The 25,745-nt window shown below is 47.4% G+C and overlaps 5 protein-coding genes across 5 annotated transcripts; 3 read left to right on the top strand and 2 right to left on the bottom strand.

The window, feature by feature from the left end:
* Nucleotides 1-145: 145 nt before the first annotated feature.
* On the top strand, nucleotides 146-6,023 carry AGABI2DRAFT_182321 (hypothetical protein; the record flags this gene model as incomplete). The annotated part of the gene is made up of 20 exons (XM_006454285.1): nucleotides 146-341; nucleotides 390-1,500; nucleotides 1,846-1,947; nucleotides 1,987-2,340; nucleotides 2,395-2,540; nucleotides 2,594-2,887; nucleotides 2,942-3,137; nucleotides 3,197-3,343; nucleotides 3,393-3,525; nucleotides 3,578-3,821; nucleotides 3,875-4,002; nucleotides 4,060-4,212; nucleotides 4,268-4,309; nucleotides 4,361-4,392; nucleotides 4,440-4,545; nucleotides 4,592-4,749; nucleotides 4,799-4,930; nucleotides 4,985-5,155; nucleotides 5,204-5,481; nucleotides 5,523-6,023. The coding sequence occupies 20 exons, from the start codon at nucleotides 146-148 to the stop codon at nucleotides 5,840-5,842; spliced, it is 4,443 nt and encodes a 1,480-aa protein (XP_006454348.1). The 3' UTR covers nucleotides 5,843-6,023.
* A 76-nt stretch (nucleotides 6,024-6,099) lies between these two features.
* AGABI2DRAFT_60230 (hypothetical protein) lies at nucleotides 6,100-6,571 on the bottom strand (the record flags this gene model as incomplete). The annotated part of the gene is made up of 4 exons (XM_006454284.1): nucleotides 6,100-6,147; nucleotides 6,198-6,305; nucleotides 6,356-6,466; nucleotides 6,521-6,571. Coding segments are annotated over 4 exons (318 nt in total), but the record flags the coding sequence as incomplete, so codon positions are not given.
* A 133-nt stretch (nucleotides 6,572-6,704) lies between these two features.
* AGABI2DRAFT_182319 (hypothetical protein) lies at nucleotides 6,705-9,086 on the top strand. Its single transcript, XM_006454283.1, has 4 exons — nucleotides 6,705-6,961; nucleotides 7,026-7,362; nucleotides 7,414-7,879; nucleotides 7,930-9,086. The coding sequence occupies exons 1-4, from the start codon at nucleotides 6,786-6,788 to the stop codon at nucleotides 8,835-8,837; spliced, it is 1,887 nt and encodes a 628-aa protein (XP_006454346.1). The 5' UTR covers nucleotides 6,705-6,785; the 3' UTR covers nucleotides 8,838-9,086.
* Nucleotides 9,087-9,358: 272 nt separating this feature from the next.
* On the top strand, nucleotides 9,359-13,640 carry AGABI2DRAFT_114097 (hypothetical protein; the record flags this gene model as incomplete). Its single annotated transcript, XM_006454282.1, has 11 exons — nucleotides 9,359-10,099; nucleotides 10,154-10,850; nucleotides 10,903-11,210; nucleotides 11,263-11,322; nucleotides 11,372-11,553; nucleotides 11,600-11,614; nucleotides 11,662-11,778; nucleotides 11,832-11,994; nucleotides 12,053-12,410; nucleotides 12,467-12,969; nucleotides 13,020-13,640. The coding sequence occupies 11 exons, from the start codon at nucleotides 9,359-9,361 to the stop codon at nucleotides 13,638-13,640; spliced, it is 3,765 nt and encodes a 1,254-aa protein (XP_006454345.1).
* Nucleotides 13,641-13,798: 158 nt separating this feature from the next.
* AGABI2DRAFT_114096 (hypothetical protein) lies at nucleotides 13,799-25,367 on the bottom strand (the record flags this gene model as incomplete). Its single annotated transcript, XM_006454281.1, has 46 exons — nucleotides 13,799-14,067; nucleotides 14,119-14,209; nucleotides 14,262-14,294; nucleotides 14,351-14,406; nucleotides 14,459-14,514; nucleotides 14,561-14,634; nucleotides 14,685-14,751; nucleotides 14,798-14,879; nucleotides 14,932-15,010; nucleotides 15,061-15,385; nucleotides 15,438-15,581; nucleotides 15,631-15,766; nucleotides 15,820-16,288; nucleotides 16,336-16,521; nucleotides 16,573-16,777; nucleotides 16,829-17,142; nucleotides 17,191-17,258; nucleotides 17,306-17,332; nucleotides 17,386-17,528; nucleotides 17,578-17,698; nucleotides 17,750-17,949; nucleotides 18,005-18,158; nucleotides 18,208-18,562; nucleotides 18,617-18,931; nucleotides 18,979-19,007; nucleotides 19,065-19,134; nucleotides 19,187-19,303; nucleotides 19,354-19,722; nucleotides 19,773-20,563; nucleotides 20,628-21,320; nucleotides 21,376-21,743; nucleotides 21,798-21,899; nucleotides 21,953-21,973; nucleotides 22,033-22,716; nucleotides 22,772-22,902; nucleotides 22,953-23,696; nucleotides 23,745-23,948; nucleotides 23,999-24,148; nucleotides 24,200-24,265; nucleotides 24,321-24,419; nucleotides 24,469-24,573; nucleotides 24,627-24,742; nucleotides 24,797-25,012; nucleotides 25,063-25,140; nucleotides 25,193-25,265; nucleotides 25,329-25,367. The coding sequence occupies 46 exons, from the start codon at nucleotides 25,365-25,367 to the stop codon at nucleotides 13,799-13,801; spliced, it is 9,234 nt and encodes a 3,077-aa protein (XP_006454344.1).
* Nucleotides 25,368-25,745: the final 378 nt, after the last annotated feature.

The raw sequence follows: 25,745 nt of genomic DNA, 5'->3' as shown, positions 1-25,745 counted from the left end.
CCGGTTCGAATGGGTGTGTAACGAAAGCTCGCATACTTATCATCAGTGTCAGGATTCCGGACTCCGATCGAGCAAAATCACGTGTAATATCACCGAGTGACACTTCTAAGTTCCGAATATTATCGAATATCTGATGCTGGCCGCTATGTTCTCTGTGCAGATATATCAGATTGACTACGTTCTATCTCCTCCTGGCCCGCTTGACCGCTCTCACTACCCCAGGGTGCCTATTCTGCGAATATTTGGCCAGTCTTCTGTTGGATTGCGAACCTGCCTTCATGTGCACCAAGTTTATCCTTACTGCTATATTGAATATCAAGGAGATCTCGATCTCCGACATGGTACGTTTATGAGCTGTCCAGTATTTATCAACCTGAGGCCCCGCACAGTGAAACAATACGTCCGAAAATTCAAAAAGTCGTTAAATCATGCCATTGCTTTATCTTTAAAACGAGACCCTAACTCCACCAAATCTCAATATGTCTGTGCCGTTGTGCTGGTTAAAGGCGTCAAATTCTATGGATTCCACTCGCAATATTCGCCATTCCTGAAAATAATACTGTTAGACCCACGGCTCATGAATCGTGTGGCCACCATTTTACAGTCTGGCTCGGTAATGAGTCAGCGCTTTCCAGTGTATGAAAGTCACCTCAGTTTCACTCTGCAGTTCATGTGCGATTTCGGTCTATACGGATGTGGGTCCGTTGGAATCAGCAAGGCTTATCGACGAGCTGTATTGGGGTCCGAGACAGATATACTACCGGAGCAAGTCACGTCTTTTGAACCGTCACCCTACCCTCCACAGTCGCACATGCCCATAGAACTGGACGTAATCTCGCCAGAAATAACTAATCGAACACAAATCAAGGAGCGCTGCCTTCACCATCGCCTTGTGATACCTGGTCCTGAGCGACCATCCGAACCGATCGTTACGAGTATTCGCGAGTTATGGGAAGAAGAACGCGTGCGTCGTCGTGCTCTTGGTATGGAACCTTCACCCGAGCTGCCCCAAGATCCAAGCGAGGGGTCCAGGGAGACCGGCGGCGGTTGGATAGCAGAAGCTCGCTGGTGGGATGAGATCCATTCTCGACTCGAACGCGAGCGCCCAGTGAATCAATCTCATTCTTCGAGTACCCCGCCGTGGGAGAGCCAAGTAATGTCTATCTTCGAGAGCACAGAGGCACTTTGGGAATCAAGTTACAGAAGATGGAAACCTGACAAGCAGACAATGTATGAGACTTCAAAACGTGATGAGGCAGTTCTTAACGAGTCGGATTTGTCGGCTATTGAGGAAGTTGTAGAAGGTGGCGAAGTGGATGTGAACGAGGATTTACTGGCCTACAGGACGATCGATGACCTTGGGGACATGGAAGAAGATGAGGTTTATAACGAAGACCGCGACCCCACGGACGGAGACCTGGACGAAGATAATGCGGAGGTCAAAGAAATAGAGGAAGAAAGCGACGACGAAGACACATCGGGAAACAGAGGAGCTTCCAGGTTGGTGTGTGAAATACTAGAACTTGATCCGCTCGCTTACTCTACACCAGATCTTCGTCCCCCAACCCTTTCTTAGATGATGGGACAACTAAGTGCTCTCGTCTCTTTTCTTCAAGGTTGGACTCGGCTATCATCATCTGAGCGTATTGATTGAGCCATTTCGATAGCCAAGCCCAGAGGTAAGTGGATTGAAAACGCGTCTCGGAAACGCGAAATCAGAATGGCAACACCGGATATTCACTTAAAAGAAAGTGCAGAAATACAGGAAAATGATAAGCAAAAGTGAGCCTCCGATAATCTGTACTGATGCCGCGTTTTCTGTATGGAGACCTCACCTACGGCTAGGAAGGCCCAATTACAAGAACAACGCAGCACACCTACCTTTCTATCATCTGATGACAAAGAAAGTCTTCAAAGCATACCCTTAGCGTCGACAATTCGAATTTCGTGTTCGCAGCTGACGAAGGCATATAACTTATGTCGAAGAGGTAGTCAAAACAGTTATGCATATTATAAGCAGGCCCCCGGAGCAGCTGAAATTACGACCAGCTTTGAATCACTGGGCCTGCCGTCGAAAATCTATAAACCGCCATTTTATTCCAATGAGGATGACGCGCCAGAACAGCCTAAAGAGTTCTCAGGATTAGTATATCATCTGAGAGGAGAAGGTACTTCGCTGCTCGAAGGCTTTGCATTTCCTTTTACAGGCATGGCAGGCGAACATGACAAGGACAAGTTATTGTTCCATGCTTGTACCGGGTGGGAATACGCCAGTTTGCCCCCTAGTAGAAAGGTCATCAAGAACTGGCTACAGCATCAAGGACATTTAAAGCAGGAAATGTCCACAAAAATGCCCCACTCACAGGTTTGACTCCTTCCGTTCTACGACGACAGATTTATTCATTTAATTTTCGCTTTAACTAAGATCGATGGCCCCACGCAATTCAATATATATGGTTTTAAAGGCTCGCCGATAGCGCACGTTTATGCTACCTCGAGGAGTAAACAAAGTATGACTATCTTGTCTGTCGAAGTCATGGGTACAATTTCTACGTTTCATCAAAGACGAGAATCTTACGACTAATTTCCGAAGCTCCTACTCATGGAAAAAACGTTCCGAACCCTGAGAGTGATCCAATATGCATCGCTGTCTATGGATTTCAAGTCGCTGGAACTGAAGATGTTCACACCGGGGTCATTGCGATTCAAAACATCCAGCTTAATCCAAGACGAATACGAGACTTCCACCTGGAAATTGTCGATACAGAGCTCGATCTCCTGAATAGATTATCAGATATTGTTGCTGAGCTCGATCCTGATATTCTTACTGGGTGGGAGGTACAACAGGCATCCTGGGGATACCTCTGGTTGCGTGCAAAACATTACGGTCGATGTTTTATTATCTCATGCGTCCTTTCAGGTGCTTACGGCTGCTTCACAGATTTTGATTTTCAGGATTTCCTATCTCGAGCCCCTCCTTTAAAAGCCGGTAGCAATGACCGTTGGGACGGGCAAACAACATCGAACATCAAGGTCGCGGGTAGGCACGTTTTGAACGTCTGGCGTATTATGAGGTCCGAATTGGCCTTGACGTCCTATACGCTGTCCAACGTAGCCTTTCATGTCATGCGGCAAAGGTACTACTTGAGTCAAACAATACCTCTCCGCAAACGGTCTTACTGATATCGCTGTCCAGGGTACCGTTCTACAGCTTTGCAACGTTATCAAGATGGTATGATAGTACGGGACCAAGCCACATGGTGGCATTAATGCATTACCTGATACAACGGAACTGCGCAACTCTTCAAATACTAGAAGCAACTGAACTTGTTACCAAGACAGCGTACGTCTGTTGTTTATCTACAATATCTCGTAACTTATTCAATGTCTAGGGAATTTGCTCGTATCTTCGGCGTGGATTTCCACTCTGTCATCAGCCGCGGGTCACAGTTCAAGGTAGAATCTTTCATGTTCCGTATTGCCAAATCCGAGAATTTTGTTTTGCTCTCCCCGAGTAAAAGTGATGTCTGTATTTTTTTCTCTTCCAAGGCCGTAGATCTCAAGGCATACATCACAGGTAGGGTTGCAAAATGCAGCCGAATGCATGCCGCTCATCATGGAACCCATGTCGGCCTTTTACACAAGTCCTCTTGTCGTTTTGGATTTTCAATCTCTTTATCCCTCTGTCATGATCGCTTATAATTACTGCTACTCAACTTGTCTTGGTCGTATCAAACCATTCCAAGGAAATTATAAATTCGGGGTCACCAATCTTGATTTAGGTCCTGGTATTCTGGACGCGCTGCAGGAACATATCACTGGTAGTGATGATGGTTCGTCCCTCATGCAATTGCCTGACTCCTGTACTTTACAGTCGCACCGAACGGTATCATGTACGTCAAATCGAACGTCCGAAAGGGTCTGTTAGGTCGTATGCTTGTTGAACTTTTGAACACACGTGTGATGGTGAAGCAAGCTTTGAAATCTGCGAAGTCTGACAAGGCGGGTTTTATCCTTTCATCAATGAAGGGTTCCAATATGCTTATCCTTTGTCGGCAGGCCTTAGCTCGTGTTCTTCATGCACGCCAACTCGCATTGAAGTATATCGCGAATGTTACTTATGGATACACTAGCGCAACTTATTCTGGTCGTATGCCCGCCGTAGAAATTGCCGACAGTATTGTCCAAACAGGCAGGGAAACACTTGAAAAAGTGGGGGGCGTTTCGTTCGGATTGAACGAAGTCGTCTCTGATTATACTTTTCTAGGCTATCGACTTTATCAACGGCAGTGAAAAATGGGGAGCGAGGGTAAGATATCCAAGCAAATTAAAAGAATATGACCCTGTGATGCTCTGCTAGGTCGTTTATGGTGACACTGATAGCTTGTTTGTGTGAGTCGGGAGAAAACTACTCGGCGTATCCTTACTTTTGATGTCAGCTACCTTCCTGGAAAAACGAGAGAGCAAGCTTTTCGAATTGGCAATGAGATGGCGGACGCGGTCACAAGACAAAATCCGGTTCCTATTAAACTGAAGTTCGAGAAGGTGGGCTTTCCTCACCAGTCTTGGTTTCCTACTAGAGCAGAAGTAGGTCTACCTTCCCTGCGTCCTGATGGCTAAAAAACGTTATGTCGGATTCAAATACGAGAACCCTGATGAAACGGAACCAGAGTTTGACGCAAAAGGCATAGAAACCGTTCGAAGAGACGGTGTTTTAGCCCAAAGAAAACTCGTCGAAAACTCCTTAAAGTGCACCTCTATCCTTGTTGATATCCACTTCATATTAACCGCATGTTAGGATTTTGTTTCGTACTCAGGATCTTAGCCAGGTCAAAGACTACTGCTGCCGCTCTTGGTACCAGATCATGGAGAATAAAGTTCCTATTCAGGACTTTATATTTGCCAAAGAAGTGAGAATGGGAACGTATAGGTGGGCTGGCTTCTTTGAATCTAGCATATCTCTCTTTCTGAGGCTGTCGCATAGCGAGAAAGGACCGCCACCACCTGGGGCTGTGGTAGCTGCTCGTAGAATGGTGCTTGACCCGAACGACGAACCTCAATATGGAGATCGAATCCCGTATATAATCAGTCGGGGAGAACCAGGGGCATTACTTGCAGAACGGGCGCTGGATCCGCTTGAGATGATCAATGACCCGTGAGTTCTCATCGCCGAAACAAGGATCCTGTCTGACACTCGAAGCAGCCGCCTTCAATTGGACGCGTTATATTATATCACACGCGTTTTGATTCCACCCCTGGAACGAGTGTTCAACCTGGTAGGGGCTGACGTACGGCAATGGTTTGCAGAAATGCCAAAGATTAGCAATACTGTCTCAGAGCTAGCATTAGCCTCGCCAGGCAGACGTAGAAAAGTGGAAGATAGTGATAGAGAAGAGTCACCTTCCTCACCCGGTCGGCGAGACCTCGAAGAGCACCTCGAAAACAATCAATGTCTTGTTTGTGGTGAAGTTTCTTTTACCGGTATGTCTGGTTAAATTTTGTGCGCCGAGTTTTTCAAACAGAGAGAACAGAATTATGCGAGGAGTGTATCTTCTTACCTCAAACCAGTCTGACCATTCTTGGAGCGAAAACCGGCAGACGAGAAGAGCGGATGCTGACCACACACAAGGTCTGCGTGACTTGCACAAGTATTGCTCCCAGCGAACCAGTCGAATGCGAGTGTTTGGATTGTCCATGGTTTTACGCTCGAAAGAGGGCAGAGCATAAATTAGACATGATCGAAACCATGGATATCCTGATAGACGAGTTTGATTCAAAACTTTCAAGATCCCCTACAGCGAGTCCAAATAGCGCTTCAGATTCCAACCTCACTAGAATGTAATGTAGTGTACAGAGACAAGAAAATGACATTAAACCGTTTGGTAGGCGCCTGGCGCAGACGAATTCGTTGTCGGGCCGGGTTTTGGAGGAACTGCTGGTTGGTGGTTATAACTGTCGTCATCTACGGTTTGGTAGCCATCCCTTCCGCTGGAGGTGAAGCCACCGGGCATAGACCATACTGTCGGCTTTCATGAGGCTCAAGTAGGGCAAAATCAATAAAGCAATACCTGTGACGCCTTGACCAGAGCCACCGAACGGAGTACCTCTTTGTCGCATGACAAGAAGGAAGGAAAGGAAAGTCGGTATCTATGCAAAATCAATGGTTGCTGTGAGATTTTAGAGAACATCAAGAGAACCTTGTATAGTGCAAGAACAACAGTCATGAACTTTGTGAATCCATTTTGCTCGTTGCGTATCATCCAGATGACGTCGAAGCAAGCTGAAGCGCCTAGCAAGCCGGTGAACTAAGGAATGCGATAAGTGTTCTTCGTAAATGAATGACAAATTGACATACAATCTGCTGCGACTGAATGGCTTCGGTTTGCTCTTGCGCATAAACGCCGAACAGATAAATCGGGAGGTTGTATGGAGGGGATGAGAACAAGGACAAGAAAAATGAGAGTCCCTGGTACAGTGAGCGTCGGTAACGTCAGGATCGGTGAATCATAAAGAAACTCACGACACCACCGAGGACGAGTTTGGACGGGTCGAGTCCCTGAACGAAATCCATAGTTGCTCAAGAGAAGGAGAAGGTAAAGGACTGCGCTGTCGGTGCACTCAGTGCTGCTTGGCGTGAATCTCCACGTGACCGAGTGCAGGCATGGACTTACAGCAGGTTGATGTAACATTGCTGTTGGGTTCATCTCGTCTATTGTCTTCATATATGTTCAAGATAGCTGGCTCTCTCATACATCACTTTGCATGCCCACTTCCCATCCCTCTCAATGTTATCAACCACCCCACCATCATTCAGTGACTCCTCCATCTCCATCCCTCTCGGCATCCTCATTGGGCTTTTTGCTTCGTTCATTCAATCTCTAGGCCTCACCATCCAGAGGAAAAGTCATATCCTCAACCAGGACCTCCCTAAACCCCAGCAGCGCTTGGAATATCGACGACCGTTCGTGGTTTTGACACATACTTTCTATGGCAGGCCGCTGACATTGGCCATAACTGAATCATAGACTTTGGTTGTTGGGGTTTGCTACGTTCATAACATCTAACCTTATCGGCTCCCTCGTCCAGATCGCCTCGCTCCCGGTTGTCATCCTCGCTCCTCTGGGAGCCGTTTCTCTGCTTTGGAATGCGTTCTTCGCTCGATTAATTCTCGGCGATGTGTTTTCTCTTTGGATGGTTCTTGGCACCATTCTAATAGCGGCTGGTTCAGTGCTTATCGCTATCTTTGGGATTGTACCGGAACCTACGCATGCATTGGAGGACCTGCTGGAGCTCTTTAGACGTCCAGCTTTTGTCGCGTATTTCTCAATCTTGGGGTCGGTTGTTGTGGTTTGCCTTGCTTTAGTATGTGGGTGTCCCTCCCCAGCAGAATTTCCATTCTAATGTCAAGTTTAGACACATATCGGTGAATTCTCCTGGAGTCGTCGACTGAAACCTACTTTGGAATTAGAAGCCCTTCCAGCAGGTTCGACTTGCAATCGCCACGAGACCGATGTAATTTACACCGCTGGCACGGCGTCAGAAAACTCTACTATCACCGAAGCTACCCCTCTATTGGACAGGAAACAAACTCAGCATGGACCACTGTCTAACAGCAAGCTCCCTACACTTGATTCTATGGATCGCACACGAATCCTTCTTTCTATATCCTATGCATCAGCTTCTGGCATTCTATCTGGAATGTGTTTGATTTTCGCGAAAAGCGGTGTAGAATTACTACTGCTGACGTTTGGAGGTAGAAACCAATTCCGCCGCTGGGAGTCGTGGGCCTTGGTGTCTGCGCTCGTCATCTTCGCGCTTCTTCAAATGTGGTATCTTCATAAGGCGCTTATTTTGGCCGACCCCACATTGGTCTGTCCCTGTAAGTCAACCCTTTTTGGATTGAAATGTGCTTGGCTCATTCGGCTGTAGCCGCCTTTTGTTTTTATAACCTTTCGTCTATCGTGAATGGGCTCGTTTATTTCAACCAATTACAGCTGATTGAGGCTGCTCATTTGTTGTTGGTCACTCTCGGTATTGCCGTATTGCTAGGAGGTGTTTGGGTGGTCAGCGTACAATCGGGTGATGGAGGTGTCGATCTCGGCACTTGGGGTCCAGAGGATATCGCTGATGATGATGCGGACCTCCATGTTGCACAGAGTGAGAGCGAAGTCATTGACTATAACGCAGCAGTGTTGGAAGAAACCGATTCTGAGGCCACCATCAATTCTATCACTAATCTCGAGCAAACTCTCAGTTCTCCAAAACTACGATCCACAAGGTCTGAACCGCTACAGGCCCTCTCCGCATCGTCGTCCCGTACTTTGGGTAGAGAGCTTCCGAGGGTTGAGATCCCGCAATTCCCTCGTCACCGACATACGATGTATCCTGCTAATGCCCTCGCCTCGCCTCCGATGTTTCGATTAGGATTTCATCGACGGACGTCGACATCGGAAGGCGATAGCCATTATTGTTCCTCATCGCACCAGCGCCTCGGCTCGCATCCTTCTAGTACGTTTGCGCCGCCTTTCAACACCGTGTCAGCTTTGGGGGCAGGGTTACAGATTGGAATATCAGCTGTCAGTCCGGGGTTCTCCATCGTGCCCCGAGAGAGGAGGAGAAAGACGAGTGGACCGGGGCTTGGAATCGCCGAGGTAGAGGCGAACTGGCGTGAAAGAGCTGTTTCTAGGGAGGGTAATGGTGGAAATTTTGAACAGACGAATGTTGACGGAGAAATCTTAAATAATGGTGCAAGTCCTAGCGGTGAGGCAGCGTCGACTTTGGGCGCTGGAGACAGGAGGCAGCAACGGTGGAAATGGCTGAAGAACTTGTTGCTCTGAGCGCACTCCTGTTCTAATAATAGTACTGGTATGCTATTGCCAAGATTCGAGAGTATGTACAGTATAATTACGGGTTCAGAAATGAGTACATAGTACGGCGTTTGAGGCGTCGATGAATTCCGCTTAACCAGTTGAAGCGAATTGACGGGTAAAATGGAGAAAGCAAGAACTCATATGAAAATTTCAACCGTGGGATGGGCAGGGTCTCTCCTTTACATTTATGCGGCGGAAATTCGGCTTGGATCCGCAGTCGTTGGGCACAGTGATGTTTGGAGTTGAAGGAGGGAACATGGAAAGCCGCCGCCGCTGCATTGACTATGTTTGTGGACAAGGGAGGGATGGCCTGTGCGGCGAGGGGTGGGTTCGTGTGACGGCATTGGGGTACATATGTTTTTAGAAGTTTCTTTATTGTTGCTATCCTGTATTCGTCGTTTGCCTTTAATACCTCTCCACTCCTTTCCAGCCTTGTCTCGCAACCGCAAGGTTCGCGCCTTTACGCTCCTTCTTATTCCCCCCTTGTTATGGCGACCTATCGCCGTCCAACTTTACCCGCCACGGCTGTTGCTGCGAGCCCTCTTCCGAGTGACCGTATTCTCAAGGCGACCCTTTCTGATCAATCGCTGAATGCGAGAGAGAAAAGGATACGCGTTGGAGGTAGACTGGATCCAAAAAAAGAGACAGGACGACCAACAAGCCCGGCTACTTCTCCGATCATCAACATCTCGTTTGAGAATCCCACCGAGTTTCGTCCTCCTTCTCCCACTACCACTCTCACCTCCGCTCCCTCTCAGGACCCTGCACTCGCGGATGAGTTAGACTACATCACCGTCGACGCACCCCCCGCCTCTGCACAGTACCGCACAGACAAGGCTTCCCGTGTTCTTGGCATTAAGCACCGCAGAAGCATGGAGCCCATACCCGCCTCAACCCGTACCTCCATCGTTTCTACGCGTTCGGCTAGAGAGCCAGCTCCTGTTGGTTCCCACATTCCCACTCTCCCTCTCACCTCGCTCTATGTCGTCTCGGGACTCCCCAAGTCACCACATACATGGACGCTTGCTGACCCCGACTCAGTGCTCGGTCTCCATCACAGCGACGGCGCAGTCAATCGCTGGTGGAGACCGGAGGTACTGGGGAGTACAGTAAGTCCAGGTGCAGGTGGCGGGAAGAAGAAGAAGAACCGCGGCAAGGAAGAAGTAGTCAAGGGTGCGGGCTCTCTCAGCAAGCAGGAAGTCGGAAAAATGCTTTCCAAGGCACTCAAAGTATGTTTTTGATTTATATTTTTCTGCTGCCAGTTTATATCTTAAACAATTTAGCTCTCTTTCACACGCGAAGTTGAAGTTATTGCCTCGACACTTCAACCAGCATCTACCATTCACACATTCACATTTACTCTCCCAGCACCAAGCACTCCCCTAGCCCCGACGCCTTCCGGCGATCTCTTGAGAGCTTCAGTGCTCTCAACTGCCGAGAACCGTTCTACCGCGGCTACATTTGCTTACCCTTACTCAGATGATCCGTTTGCAAGACCTTCTTCTGCATATTTAGGCCCTCCCAGTCTCATGGGACATGCCAATCACAATGCTACTGCTACTGCTAATGCAACAAATGTCGCCCAATCTTCCAGTAATATCGTAACTTATTACGGTGTGTGCCTGACCGTATGGTCGCACGCTGATGCGGAACGGAGCAGCGCTATTCGGCGCACCTTAGAGGCCGGACGTTCTCGTAAAGAGTCCGCTCAGTCTATGCTAGCTGCCCGGTTGAAAAATCTGCGCACTGACATGTCCGGTAACATAAGTGATAGTCAGGATCCATCAATCCCAGCTCGTCGCCACGCGAAGAAAAACGCTCGCGGACCATGGGGCGATGCAGAGACCGACCCAGAGACTGAGGGCGATGGAGGATTTAGTGAAAGCGACTTTGAAGTGGCGAGCACTGTAGGGCATGGCCCAGGTGAAAGCACCCTTTTCCTTCCAGGCGACACTGTTTTCTGGTTGCCATACGCTCTCAGTAAGTGATTTGAACTTCTATCTCAACAAGCTTGACCAAGTTTCATAAACAGCTCTGGTTTCACGTCATCCCGTATATGATCTCATGAGGGATTATTTGACATTGTCATGGGCACGATTCTCCAAGGACGTTCAGTCGCATACCCTTCAAATTTCCAAGATACTGGCCCATCCGGCTCCTAGGGCAGGAGACCTGATTAAACTTGATGCTAGTCCCAAGAATGACGTAGAGGCTAGCCTTGAAGTGATTGCTCGATTCCCTGGGGGTTTAGATTTTGGCCGTGGACTCGTTGACATAAATTTCACAATGTGGCCCCTATTCAAGTGCCTTAATATTGACAATATTCTGACTATTTGCGAAGTATGTCCAGCCGCGTTTTCTAGATGAATTTGCTTTCTCAATGGTAGTCCAGATCGCACTAGCGCCCACAGGTCGTATCTTATTTTTCTCAAGATATCCTGCGATGCTTGGTGTAAGTGTGTATGCTTCCCCCAAGTAATATAGTGCTGAACGTGTTTAAGATCGCTGTAAATACGATCCGGTATCTCGTCGAACTCCGTGGATGGGATGGTATAGCTCTCCCTGCCGTTCATTCCCGAGATGCAAAAATCTATATCGATGATCCTGGGCCATGGATCATCGGTCTAGCCACCGAAGCGAGATATAGCATTCGCCCTGCGTCCGAGGTTTGTGTATGCGACCTGTACGTATCTTGTTATTGTTTTTGAAACAGTTCTAATTTTTACCAGGGATGTTAATTATTTGTACGTGGTTAGCAAATGTTTCAAGGGCCTAGCTGACTAGATCACAGGAGTTGTTCGTCGCCACCGGTTGGATTTGTCTCCCAAAAGCAGCAACGGGACAGGTTCCGACAGCGTTTATTAGCAGCCTTTGAAGGGCACTACCATCCCGACCATTGCATTCCAAGGTCTGTAACCATTGTTATTGTGCAGGATGATTCATAATCGTCAAACCATCTAGTGAGTTCAAAGAAGCTTTCCCTGCTGGACGTTTCCGTCCGATATGCAAGATTCAAGCAAAGCGAGGCGCCTCATCAGCTGCCGTGGCTGATCAGATCAAACCTCCCGAGTGGTGGCACTCGACGCGCACTATTCAAGCATTTGATTCCGTCTTACAAGACAAGGTAGGAATATTTATATCGCTTTACCGTTTCCTTGAGACTGATGGATTCGGATTTAAAGTTCAAAAAACCCTCGCTTCTAAAACGTTTGAGTATGTTTGGCCAACCGAAACGACAACCTTCGTTGACTGCTGCCGAGCAAATGATTCAAATGTCGATCCGAAAACGTGCCACAGCATTTGTCGATGCCCGAGATGATCTTGAGACCAAGATTGGTCGACTGTCCCGAAGACTCAATTTCCTCATGACTGAGTCAGATCTTTGGCGGGACAAGTTTGTCACTTTTGAGCAGTACGCGGAGAAGCTTAGCGCAGAGGCCAACCAACTTAGAACCAAAATCAATAAAGAACAGCGTGAGACGAAACGACTGTCTGGGCTAGTCACCCTCACGGCCACTGAGAAAGCCAAGCTCCAAAACCGTAAGTATCTTTCCGTGAATCTTGACTTTGATGCTGACCTAGCTGGATTATGCTAGAACTTCGCGAGACTGAAACAGCACATCATGATGCTGTGAAAGAACTCGCTCAGATGAAGGAGACCATGGAGAAGATGGAAATTGAACGGGCAGAGATGGTGGCAGAAGTTGAAGCGCAGATTGAACGTGCTCTTGCATCCATGGCTGTCGACCTTGAGGAATCCGACTACACAGCTTCACGACCTCAAAGTCGCCTTTCTTCTACTTCGGGCTTGCGATCGCGGCGATCTAGTGACGCAGGAACTAAGGTAAAAGCCTTGCGTTCTTTTGCCACAGATTCCACTCTTGCGGAGAAGAATGAGGAAGACGTAGAGGAAAAGGAGGAGATGGGCGAGAAAGAGCCTCCTGAAAATACCCAGTCCGACTCCTCTCCTCTCCCAAGGAAGAAACGCTTCTCTGCCTCAGATGTTGATATCCCCCAAGATGGCATGAATGCTGTAGACGAAGGAATCAGTCTCAAGAGTGACAAAATTGCCCAGAAGGTCTTGGAAATTCAACAAAAAGTTAGTACCGAGCTAGCGTCACGAGTATCAGGTGCTTAAATCTGTCCCAGCTTGAGTCGGCTCTCGCACAGGAGCGTCGTGGCCCTCGCAGGAAGGGGAGCTCAGACAGTGCGGACGAAGAGTCAGAAGCCACTAGCGTCCGGCCCTTTCCCAGAAAGAAACAACACCATAAGAGGCCCTCAAAAATCAGTACCAAAAGCAGGACAAGAAGTGGAACTGCTTCGTCTGCCGGAGTCAGTACAACTACCGCTGATGATGATGCAACATCCACTCCTGTCCGAATTATGACATCAGCGGCCGTCGCAGAAGTTGAGGGCAAGACTCCTACCCGTACATCTTTCCCTGATGGCACTCATTCTTCTCGAAGTTTATCTGAGATAGAGGGTGTGCCCGGTCCCGACTTTTCAGTGTCCCAGCAGCTAGAAACTCCAACTACTCCGGGACTTACCCCTGCTACCTCTGGGACTGCCGATGAATCGGATACCGACTTCCAGAGCGCTTATTCCACTAGTCCCCGAAATAGTTATCGTCAATCTCAACATCTCGAGCAAGGCTTAATCTCCACTTCACAATCTTCTGAATATCATTATTCCGATAATCATGCTATAGTCAAATCCCAAGCGGACGGTGACTTACAAGATACCACAAGCACCCCTATTACCACTGGCTAATGTTTTTCTTCATCCCTTTGTTTAGTTCGTTCTATTTTGTAATCGTCAATATTTTACTTTGCAATAAGCATATTTTGCCTCGAATATTTAGATTGAATACAATTGCTATTTGAACATCTCACGTTCTGTAATGTTACGGTACCAGTAACCTGTCTACATCAAATATCCATCCGCTTACGAGCGTTATAAGCTTTGACAACGGAAGCCACCTGCTTGAAAAACCACGACTGGGATGCTTTGTCAGGGATGAAAGCAAATCTATCCTGGTCTCTTCCTCCCTTGTGTGAAAACCGGATTCCAGTGTCCTCGACGGTCACTCCCTGGACCTGGCTGAAAGGCAACTCCCAATCAAGCCTGAGTTTCCTGGACCAGAATGACAAGACATGGGACCGAGTCAAGAGAATAACGTTGTCACCACCTGGTGAGTCTACGCATGCTTGGGTTAACCAAAAATTCAGCAAACGATTGGCATACTCACTAATGTGTGCAATATACGCCTCAGTTCGATATGCACCATCGTTCAAATCCCTCATCCAACACTGACCCATAGCCTCTCTGGCCGCATACGGCTGTCGAATAATGTCATTAATGGTAGTTGCTGCGCCTTTTGTTGCCACCTACCCGAAGCACGGCATCCGCTGGGACTAATCGAGGCTATACCGAGAGTGTGTTGGTATTTGGAGATTAGGCAAAGCAACAAGATAGCTTACTAATCGAACTCGATCTCGCTCCGGGTTGTCAAACACGGTGGTTGTATTTCGAATGCCTAAGTCGACCAGAATTAGATATTCAGTTTATAGGAAGGAGCATGGACTCACCTTCCGAAACATTCGATGCCAGATCAAATACACCAACGACCGGTTTTGTGACAGCACTAAGCGTTGTCAGTTGGATTGTCATCGAAATTTTGATACACCCACCCAACTAACCCCTTTCCAACGCCCTTGAAGAAGCCCAAGGCACCCTCAGACTCGGCACCTTCGATCGGTTTCATCTTTAAAGATTGAATAAGTGATATAATCCCAAACGGAGAAAAAGACCCACGACAACACCTTCCATGGCACTAGTGACACTACTTGCGAATGCTTCTCCACCAGCGGCAACACCATATCTTGAAAATTGTAAGGCACAGATCGGATTGAGAAACGTACTCCTACATAGCATGTCGCGGCCTATTGCGCCTTTGCGTCATCCGTCTCTTTGCTTGATATTCTGTATCAAAGGTAGCGGCGGACAACCCTGCAATACTCGGTTCAGTGAAAACCTTTCCTAGAATAAGAGATCTAATGACCTTTTCCAACACTGCTGGTAAACTTCGTGAAACTGTCGCTCAGACCGAAAACTGTTTTCTTCATGAAGCTTGCTGCACCCTGGAGTGATCTTGAATACAGTGACAAGTGAGGGGAGAACAGGGAAAAACCTTCGCTAAACCAATTCCTAATTCTCTGTTTCCATGCATCACTACGCCCTGGAAAGGTTCGTAGAATATATCGGCAGCTCCGGAACTGACGTTGGTAAACAAGCCAACTGGATTGCCTATGAAGTCGGCCGAGCCAAGTATACGGTATAGTTGCCGAAGAATCTCCTGGCGATAGTGATATAGAATACGTGTCTGCAGTTCTGGTAGAGTCAAACGCATATCTTTGATTGCAAGAGCGTTCATTTCTAGAGGGGCATCGTTGACGTTTCCCACCGTCATGGTGAGGGCATTCACAACCACAGCTAGGGGATTACGAAGGTTCAACCTGGTGAGAATATAAGATACGACGAACTGAGGACGTAGCCAAATCTGCTTACCTCTCCTCGCTATTAATGCTTTCAGTGCGCATGAAAGAGATGGATAGCTGGATGGGTTGAAGTTCAAGCACTTCAAAGTATATATCTTGTCCACTTCGAGTGTCGTCAGGTTCCTGCATCGAGTCATCAATTTGTATGAGGGCGCTACAAGCGTCTCAGAAATTGGATAAGAACTCATGATCTGGCAACGTACTCCTGAGAAGGATCGTCCCAAGATAAACCCTGGATCCGAGAGAGATCATAAAGGGCAAAGAGTAAGTCTTCATCCGCTTCGATGGTCAACGCCTGCAGTAGGATAGAGAAATACTTGACGAAGAGAACACCATGCTCTAAAGAAGTGTGCATAAGCATAAGATATTGTCCATCGAGCCAATGTTTGAACCTTTATCTTTGAGCCAGATGACAGAGGCTTGGACTGTAGGTAGAGTTCCAACGCCACTTGTATCCTCGGGTATAGGAGTAGGCTGGATAATGACAGGGTACAAAGCATCGTGAAGCTGGTTGTCGACTTGCAGGTGGCACGATAAGTTCACAGCTTGTGCCGTAGTAGATTCAGTGTACTCGAACTTGAGATCGTCGATAGTTGCGTAGATGACTTCAACCATTCGCTTATCGACAAGAGATATACCGATCCCCGCAAGGTCAACCACCGCTGAGAGAGAGATTTCCACTTGCTCTGTTACTGCCTCGAAGGCTTCGGCACTGGATACTGTGTCTTGTCTCGAAAGTGAGTTGCTTCGATACCGGGGCTTGTAAAGACTTTGCTCGGGGACATAATTGGTGATACGTAGTATTTGTTTATAGCCGTCAGCTCTCACATCGAGCGAGACGGCTCTCGCCCGTTGATTGTCCTATCGTACCATAGTTAGATAAGACTTAAGGCATAAAAAAGATTTACGTTGAATTTGAATGGCACCAGATTCCCGATTTCCATAATATCAATGACTCGGTTCGACCCATTCATACTGAGAATCAGTTTCTTTTCCCTGACTGCTGGAAAATCCCAAGCGTATTCCATGGTTGTGCGTGCATGAAGAGTGTAGGACCTGTCTTCCCTTGCGAGACCTGGTTGGTCATCTGACTCCTGATGCACAATATGTTAGAAAGGATGTCCAATGAAAGATGCAGCATTCACCTTCTGGGCCACCGAGAAGGTGTAGCTACTGTAATTCTCAATCTCAAAGGGCCAACCTTTGTCCGCGGGTGCAATGACGACGAAGATAGTGGAACTCTGGATACGAACATCAATCTGAACGAGAAGGAAATTGTGTCGATCTGACCCGGGCCGCTGGAGACGCAGACTGACAGATCCTATATCCTCAATGTTGATCGGAGGAGACCTAGATACGTATTGTTGATACAAAACAAGAAAGGAGAAACAGAAATCTCACCATTGTGCATTCAAACCCGGGAAAGCAATCGTCAATAGCTTCTCTGTACCCTTTCTGAGAGCCATGAAGGCTTGACGTTCCCCGGGTTCTAAAACATAGCGATCACGAGGGACATTTCCGTGCTCTCTATATGCAATAGGTTCCTGCAACCTGTTCCTGATAAAGAAACGAGGTGCCAGTGTTATGACCTTGGTCAACTTATACTTTCCTGAGCCTTCGGCCCATGAAAGCCCAAGATGAAGTTCATCTGCTCTTTGTGTAATGGACGGTAGGACAAGTTCGCTCTCTGCTGAGGGAGCCTCGAAAGGTACTGGCTGAAGTCGACATTAGTGGGGCAAAGTCTACAACACGACATATCGTACTTTGGACCACGTTGTGTCTGCCAACTTGAAGAAGAATTCGTGTCCTTGTTCCTGTGCATGCGATAACACTTCTCGGTCTCAGAGTAGGAAAACAAAGTAAACCACTGTCGCTCACAAAAGGGTTGCGACTCAGCAAGAATTTCTGTTATACCAAAGTTCACTAAATCGTTGAACTCAAATTAAATTAGATTTTACCTGGGCGGCTGTCCCCTGCGGCGTCCTGGGAGCCGGTTCTGACTGACTTCGACCTGATACCAAATGGAATTCTGGTCTTGTTAAGGAGAATGTATGGGCTGAAAATCTGAACTTTGAATGCACCACCAGATTCGGAATATCGTCTGAGCAATGCTGTGAGTTTGTATAAGTGCTTTGGGTGGAGAGGCCTACATATAATTGAGCCTGAGCTCCAATTTTCTTCCCTGTTGATCACGCAAAGTAAGTTTATTCTCAACGTCAAAATCTGAATGACCATCAGTGTTGATTATGCTGAAATCGCTTGGCTTGAAAACTTCATGCTTTTTTTCAGGAAGCAACTTAAATAACATCAAGGAGATCTCACCGGTGTCCTGAATCGTGACATTGAGGAGGACAAAATGACCCAGCTCCACTGAATGGACGGGCATGACGCCACCTTTTCGTAAATAGCTTCGCCAGTTCTGGTCAGTGTTCTTGTCATAAATACGATATTCTAGGTTGTAAGGGAGAAGATTTTCAAGCTCTAATGGCGCCCGAAGTTTCAACGAAACCTTGGGAAGTTTCCTGCGGAGTAAACAAGGTATGTAAAATCTCGCGATCCAATCACGATTACACTCACCGAGCGCTCCCCTCGTTTGCGTCAGTGTGTACCCAAGCCTGGAACCTGAAAGCCGCCTCTCGCGGGTCTGAGTGAGTGCACCTGATACTAAACCCCTTTCTGGCTAGTAAATCATCGTAACGGATAGCGGGGCTCCACTTGTAGCCGAAACCCTCTAGGACGCTGTCACCATCGAGTCAAAGTCACTGATGTGAAAAACGCACGGTCGGGCTGAATGCGAATTCGGTTTTTGGCGACCGCATCTATTGGTAGGGCGTACTCTTGTCCAGGAGCTATTTTCTCGAGCGAAGCCACAGGGTGACCGGCTTCGTCCACCAACATCAATTCCAAGGGGTACAATGTAAGGTTTTCGACTTTGAATGTGGATCTGATCGTTACAATCTTCGTATTCTCGACAACTTTGACCTCGCAAAGTAGCCTTTCTGGGTACTTGCCGCTCTGAGGCCGAAGGGAATATACATATTCACCCTCGCGGTCGACTGGAATTCCTCGTATCTGCTCCCAGGCTTTGTTGGCAAATTGAACACCGAGGGTATGTTCTCCAACCGACGTGTGGATCTGGAAACGCTTCACTTAGTATTTTTTTGGGACATAGATCGGAGGTACTGCTACCTCTCGAGTAGTCCTCCAGTCATCAAAGCGCCAGTCAATCGTCCGATTATTATGAACTGGCATCGCCTCGGTCTCAGGAGCGTGTATGCCGGCATCGCCTTCAGACCATACGAGAATGGAGGTACCAGTTTTATTTCGGATGCGATAGGGAGCATACGTGCCTCGAGCTTTCTGCAGCACGGACATTCCCTCCTTGCTCCACATGTTGAGGGTCGTTGTGGCAACTTCTGCGAAGTTGGATGTCAAGTTGATGTCAAGTCGATCACGAGCGGACAATCCAAAGTTCAATCCGCCTTCTGCTTTCTCTTTGCTAGCCTTAAAATAGATGAGCTGTTGGACTAATTAGAGTTCAGCAATAATACCGTTATTGTAAATGTCCATGGATCGATCACTTTGACTAAGATTAGCCCCGCAAATGAAGGGAAAGAAAAAACGCATGCCTACTTACAGGGTTCCCAGTGGCTGTTCATCAGATTCCAGAAATTGATTTGAAGTGCCATGGTCACTGTAGCATGCAACTTTACAGAGTGAGCGGTAGAAGGCACTGATACAACGTCAACAAGATCCTACCTCAGCTGACCAATCTCGTGCCCTTACTATGAAGGGTTTGATTTTCATATGTAGCATCGGCTGTTCGTGTAAATCCCCAATCATGACTAGCCTGAAACCGTCAAAAGACCCCTTGAACTGATAATCACTGGTAGGCAAATCCATTCCGGACTACTGTTACTACTTACTTGTTGCATCGTCATCAGGGCACGAGCCTTGCCTATGGGCTGCCCCCTGGACCGAGTCGATCTCGCCAAGATGGTGGTTTTCTGACTTTGTGTTGTCTGATCAACTACACCATCTTTACTACCGGACAAACCAATATGCTCGAAAGCTTTGTTCACGATATTTGTGATTAGGCTGATATCCCTGTAAGAGGCTCGAATGATGATGGCTTTAGCAGATAACTCCATGTTCATCATCTGTTGGGACACCGATGATCTACTATCCAGCGAGAATGTCGTATCAAAATCGTCAAGGAACTTCACCATCTCCATCTTGTCGCCCATTTGCATAAGTGACATTCCCAGCTGGTCGACTTTTAAAGCAAGGACTCCCTAAGAATTCATGGTCAAGGTGACTGTATGAAACGTTGATTAATCCGCACCTGTTGCGAAACCGAAATTTGGCGGATGCTCAGCCTGATAGCCTGAGTGTTTGGATCTTGGTCATTCTCCAGTACGCTGATGGCCACATCGTGAAAGTCAAGCCGAAAATCCAATGCTGCTTGAACACCGGAGGTGCTTGGTTGTGACGGGGGAGCCTCCTGGTCTACCGTCGCTTGGGTAGATGTCTCCAGAACCTGATTCGTGAAAAAGTTCAAGAGAGCAAAAAGAGGATGCAAAGAGAAGATGATCTGTGGGGAGTCAACAGTGACGACAGCCAACGCTGCTCTTGGTTGACTAGTAGCGGTATACAGTACCATGAACTGGCTGCGGTCATGTTGGGCTGCAGGTATGATCTCGCGGAATCGTGTGTTGCCTGGCTCGGTGTTACTCATCGTAAACGATTGAAGTACCAGCTGAGCTTCCAGACTACCGTCAGACAGCGACTTATAGCGGAGAGTGCTGTCATTTAAAGCAAAGCGGGCAATGCCATGTTGCTCAAAGCTGGCTTGAGATCTTGCTTCAGCGTCGTAAAGGTGTAGCTTGACCGCATTTACGAAGACAACCACATCAAGGGTTGTCCAGACATCGGGAGCGGCCGCTCTAGGCACTTTGAGCTCTGGGCTGACGCCCTCATGCAGGTGGTCGCTTGATGAGGTGGTCGACGTGACTTGGTTATCTTGAGCTGCATCATCGACTTCCGGTTGAACCACAAAGACTCGGGTCACGGAACTCGATAACTTGAGAAGAGCTTGGTATTGCATTTGCGTCATATGAAGCTTTATATCTGAAACTTGTACCGTGACCTGCGTGTGTAATGGGGTTTGAGTTATATGTAATATAAGGGGCGGTCTCACTCGCCTGTATATCAGGGAAACTCATGTCATTGCTGCGGTCCAGACCGAAGGTTTGCACGGCATCAGCTTTGATATCGATATCGTCAATCATTTTGAGATCATCGACACTTCCATCATAGCTGAAGCTAGAAACGAGTTGTATTCCGCGCAAGCTCGCCGAAACGGTGTTGGTCTTCAGGTCAGGCTTGTTTCTGGCGTCTATCTCACCCAAGCGCATGACGAGCACATCTCCGGATAGCGATGGATTCGATGGTATTACGATGATAGGCGATTTTATTGTGATTTCAAACCGCAGGTGGCCAATATCGGGGGCAGATTGAGCCGCAACTTGTGTCGCAGCATCGTAAATGCCTTTGAGTTTTGCTAACTTATTTAAATAGACGTAGATGTTATGGAGGGGTTGTTCGAGAAAGAAGAATTTGAGTGATGCGGCATTTAACGTAAACGATGACGAGGCGAATCCAGCCGATGAAAGTGTCTCCGTCTGATATGCGAACTCGGCAAAATTTTTCCCCTCGATTGAAAGCATTTGATTGAATTCCTCCCGTAGGTTACTCGTAGCAGGCCCGTTGACCAAAGCCAGATTACCAAGTCTCCCGGCGATTCTCATAGTAGCAGGACGCAAAAAGATTGCAACGTCAGCTGTTGACAGAACAAGCGTTGCAAGGGACGCCGATTCATTGACCAGCTCGACTGACATTAGACGTTCAGTTAAAGGTCAGTTGAACATGAAGAGGTGCAGGCAAACCTTGGACACTGTCCAGCTTTATAACAACCTTGATTTTCGACTCATACATGCTTTGGCTTGTGTCCTGGGGGGGATCCTGATTGGCAGAAGTCGAGGTAGTCTGTTCACTAGTGGACACAAACGTCGCCATGATGAAATCATATAAAGAGATGATCGGTTCCGGGGCCGCATGGAACACGATAGTAGATATACGGATATCGACGTTCTGGTCTACACCTTCGTAGACGGCGGTGTACTCGGGGGAATCTTTCTGGATACGGGTGTACTTGACGCTCAGAAGATCGGTGTTTGGACCAGTCGTGGATTGTTCACAGGTAATGACATCCGTGACTCGAGTATTCGACGCCATTAATCCCATCGAGACCGAGCTTAGAATGACGAGATTGGCCAGATGATGTGGGTTTTGTAAGGGTAGAGCTTACCGTAGCTGAACGCCAACTTGCATGACGTAGTCAGTCATTCCAAATATCAGAGCAAATCCTTCTAGGGTAAGATCCCCCAGCCTCCTTTCAGAAACGGGCCCACTTTTGAAGAGAGACGCCTGAAGAACCCCGACCTTGAAATCAATTTGACAAACCTGTTGCTGATGGGGTTGTCCCTACATGTCGAAAGTCAGAAAAACCGCTTCAAGATATTTGAGAGGGTGAGAGTATTTACAGCCTGTAAAGTCTCCTCTGCTCAAAGAAGGCATCTGAGTGCACACTGCCACTGTCATCGTGTTCGTCCCGTTCTTGATCCTCGATGTCAATGTCGAGATCAGGACTGGTCGACCCAAACAGGTTCACGGGCATCTGAAATGTAGGAAGATGGATTTGTGACCTCGTCATAGACGGATTCAAATCTTGGCCATTATCACTGAAGCTAGGCATGCATGTATCAATCAAACGCATCAAAGCCTTGTACTTGGAATCAGAAATGTTGACGTGCAACGAGGGAAGATTTCCTGCTATTTTGAAACGTGCGAGATTAACGGCCGTCGGAACGATAGATTGGTGAATATCAAGATGGATATTGATGCGCTCTAGCAAATGGAGGGAGTCATTCGATGTTGATGAAAGCGCGTCCAAGCAGGCAAAAAGACTGTCACCAAGGACAAACTGGAAACACATCCCGTTGAGTTTACGTTCCACTAGCTGGAAGAAGAATGTTACCTGTGCATCCTCGAGGCGCAAAGTCAGTTTGTCATACATAAGAGATTCCAGCTGACGGTAGTCTTCGTCGTTGTATTGTTGGTTGCGCTTCAGCTGCACCCACTGCACCGCACTTTTATCCACGAGATCACTTTCAATAGAAATATGCCCAGCATCAATGACGAGATGTTTGCAATTGGGAGTGGTAATCCTTACAAGGAAGTCAACAAAAGAGTATGTACGCCGGGTATAAAGAGCAAACGTACTCTTCAGGAATGATGATAACGGGTGCATTCAGATCCATATGAATGTCAATCGTCTTGTGAGTCTGTAATGCGTATTCCAGACCTGCTCGCGTCTCTTTTCTGAGACCCTCAAAAGTCCGACTAGCAGCATTCTGTAAACATGTCAAACCAGATTTGACGAATACGAGGAGATTATACTGACCAACAAGGCTTCAACAGACTCTAGCTGACTAGGCGGTGGCTTGAAGAATTTAAAAACAGCCTCTACATAGCCTCTGTGATAGATGATTTCCATATGTCGCATGCGAATCGTCAGGGCATTATCTGCTCGATCGTCCAGCGGATTATTTTCGTATTTGAAGAAGAAAAAAGGTTCGTCGTCATCTCGGTAATGATGTACACCCATCGAAGATTTGACCTTGACTATCTGAGGGTGAAGTGTGTCTTTTGTTGTCCCATCAAACACTTGGAAAGCCTTCAGGGACAATTGTGCCTCTAGGTTATTGGGGCGTTGCACAACGTCAGCATGGAATGTATCAAATACAATTGATAGAATATCCTTGGAATCATCCGAAGGGCTCGTTCTCAGAGCAAAAGACCCGGTTCGAAGGTTGGCAGTGACTCGTGCTTTGAGCGTATCCCTAGGCATATCCAGAGTGTTGGCTATTGCCTCCTTTTCATCAAAATCGAGAGCATTGTAGAGCTCTTTACGCTGTTCTTCCGTCATTTCTCCGCTGAATACATCGATTTGCTGGGTGGATTGTGAAGAACCACCCCACAACCAGCTCGACCAACTCTGTTTTGCAAGTTGTTGCTGGCGCTTTTCTTCCTCTACCTTCTGCCTCAATGCCTCATCCTTTCTCAACCTAGAACGAGCCAGAGAGCGGTAAAAACGAATATCTTCATATGACAGCTTTCGTTCAAGAGCTTGATATTCCTCTAATTCCTGCTCATACCCGTAAGTATTAGTTAAAGAAAGGGATACGTGACAGACCGTGCCAGACAAAGGTGTTAACAACTTTTTCTGGAAAAATCGGATATAGGCATTGCGATCGTTGCGGCGCTCAGCAAAATACTTCCAGGTCCATTTACGATTCCTCTCTGTCACCTCTGCAAGTATGGCACTTCCAGCATATTGGAGCCGGGCTTGAGCAGGATTTGACTCAAACTCCTCGTCACTCGGTCGGTACTTCCGATACTACAGTAGTTCAGCAAGAACAACCGAGCTAAGAAGTGAATGTAGCCTACCTGATGTTGGCGAAGGTAGACGTGATACATGTCTAACAAAGACAGAATATCCCGGTACTGGTCTCTATCCAAAACTACTCCAATCTCATCGAAAATCAGCTGCACGTCAAATCGAGGTGTATGACTATCGAATTTATTATTGATGACAATCTATGTCAAGTATAAGCAACTACCCCAAGGCATAAGGTCGTGAAACCATACCCGCCCTTCCCCGGACACAGGCTTAAGGATGAACTGGTGCTTTGAATTTGCAGGACCATGCGTAATCTGCAAACCGTGTTGTCAACATGATTGAAAGGAAGTATAGCAATACGTTCATCACCATAGCTGTAAACTTCTCCAATGCTTCATTGGGTGGCAAACCAGCCATACTTCCGGAATCCGTATCGAAGTAAAGAGCAAGCGATTCCAGTTTGGAGAGCTGGAATGCCACGTTAGGCAAGATAGAAGAGGATGTACATTTAAGAAACCTTGTGAATAAGACCGGCGGTACTTTCAATGAAAGCTGGCTGCCAATGTTCGTTCACAGACACGGCCGAAAAATTCGCCAAAGTAAGTCCCATCGCGAAAGGATGCTGCAACACGAATCGGTCTACATTTTGACCAAAATACAGCTTGCTTGACTCACCCCCGGAACGCTGAGTTTATCCTCATACCGTACGTGAATATTCTTGACAGTGATTTGAACATTGTTGATGACCTTGTTGAGTAGAGATTGCCATAAACCTTGCGTTTGTTCGGAGTCTTGTAAATGATGGATTAATCGCTAACAATGATAGTCCAGGAAACGGGCGATACCTTGCATTTCTGCCGGTTGAGTTTGAATATGTAACAGTTCAGCATTCTCTAATCGTTCAGCCTTGGCCGCTTGTGCTCGTTCTTCTTCTTCCTCTGGGTCACTCTGGGTTGTTGGCGTTGGAACGACAAGGAGGTAAACATCTTCGATCAATATCTCAACTGGCCTATTGCCCAAGTTCATCCAGTGAAGAGAAAGCGTGAACTTCCCCAGATGTCCTGGTCCATTTCAGTACATGACCTTCTTTGGAAAGGCTTCGAACATATACCTTCAAGAACATCAACGGGCAGTTGGAACTTGTCAAGAGCACCTTTTTTCAGCTTGAGTTTGCGTAGAGTAAGTTGACCTGATATGAGGATAAGTCCAGTCGGGTAAATCCTGTTGAGCGAAACCCTGACCTTGACCGATTCCGTAGTTGACCTGATCAAGATCAAGGTTCTCGACATAAGGCGCGAGAACTCGATTGAATAGCTTGAATAATCATGGCCGCATCAGTCCGAGTGAATTTTGAAGAGCCAGCGACACAAGACGCACAACGTGGAGAAGTTCTTTTCCAGGATCTAGCCACCACATGAGGTGTATGTCACTGGATTGTGCTGAACAAGTTTCTGTTTTTCTTGCTCGGCTGGTATGAGACGCGTTGTGATTTGATAGATACGCAAAGCCGAGGGGACGAGGCGGTTTCTGGGAGTCTAACAACTTACAGTTCGGTAGAGGAGTGGTGATGTCACCGGTCACTAGTCACCTATCGTAACATCATTGCGCTGATGCGCTGATGAAATGAGTGACTCCATTACTGGGAGCAATCTACCCGGACAGCTGTGATCAGTCCTCCTGCATGCGAGACGAGCTCTATCACTTGACGTTGGAGACTTCATGGTGATATAATGGTACAGTACCATTTGGTACTGGCTTCACTTTACTCTGCACCGAGGTCAAACACGTGCTAAC

This window comes from Agaricus bisporus (assembly GCF_000300575.1).
Source record: "Agaricus bisporus var. bisporus H97 unplaced genomic scaffold AGABI2scaffold_1, whole genome shotgun sequence".
NCBI lineage: Eukaryota > Fungi > Basidiomycota > Agaricomycetes > Agaricales > Agaricaceae > Agaricus > Agaricus bisporus.
Note: the sequence above shows the minus strand (reverse complement) of the source record. Positions and strands in the feature narration are given on the sequence as shown.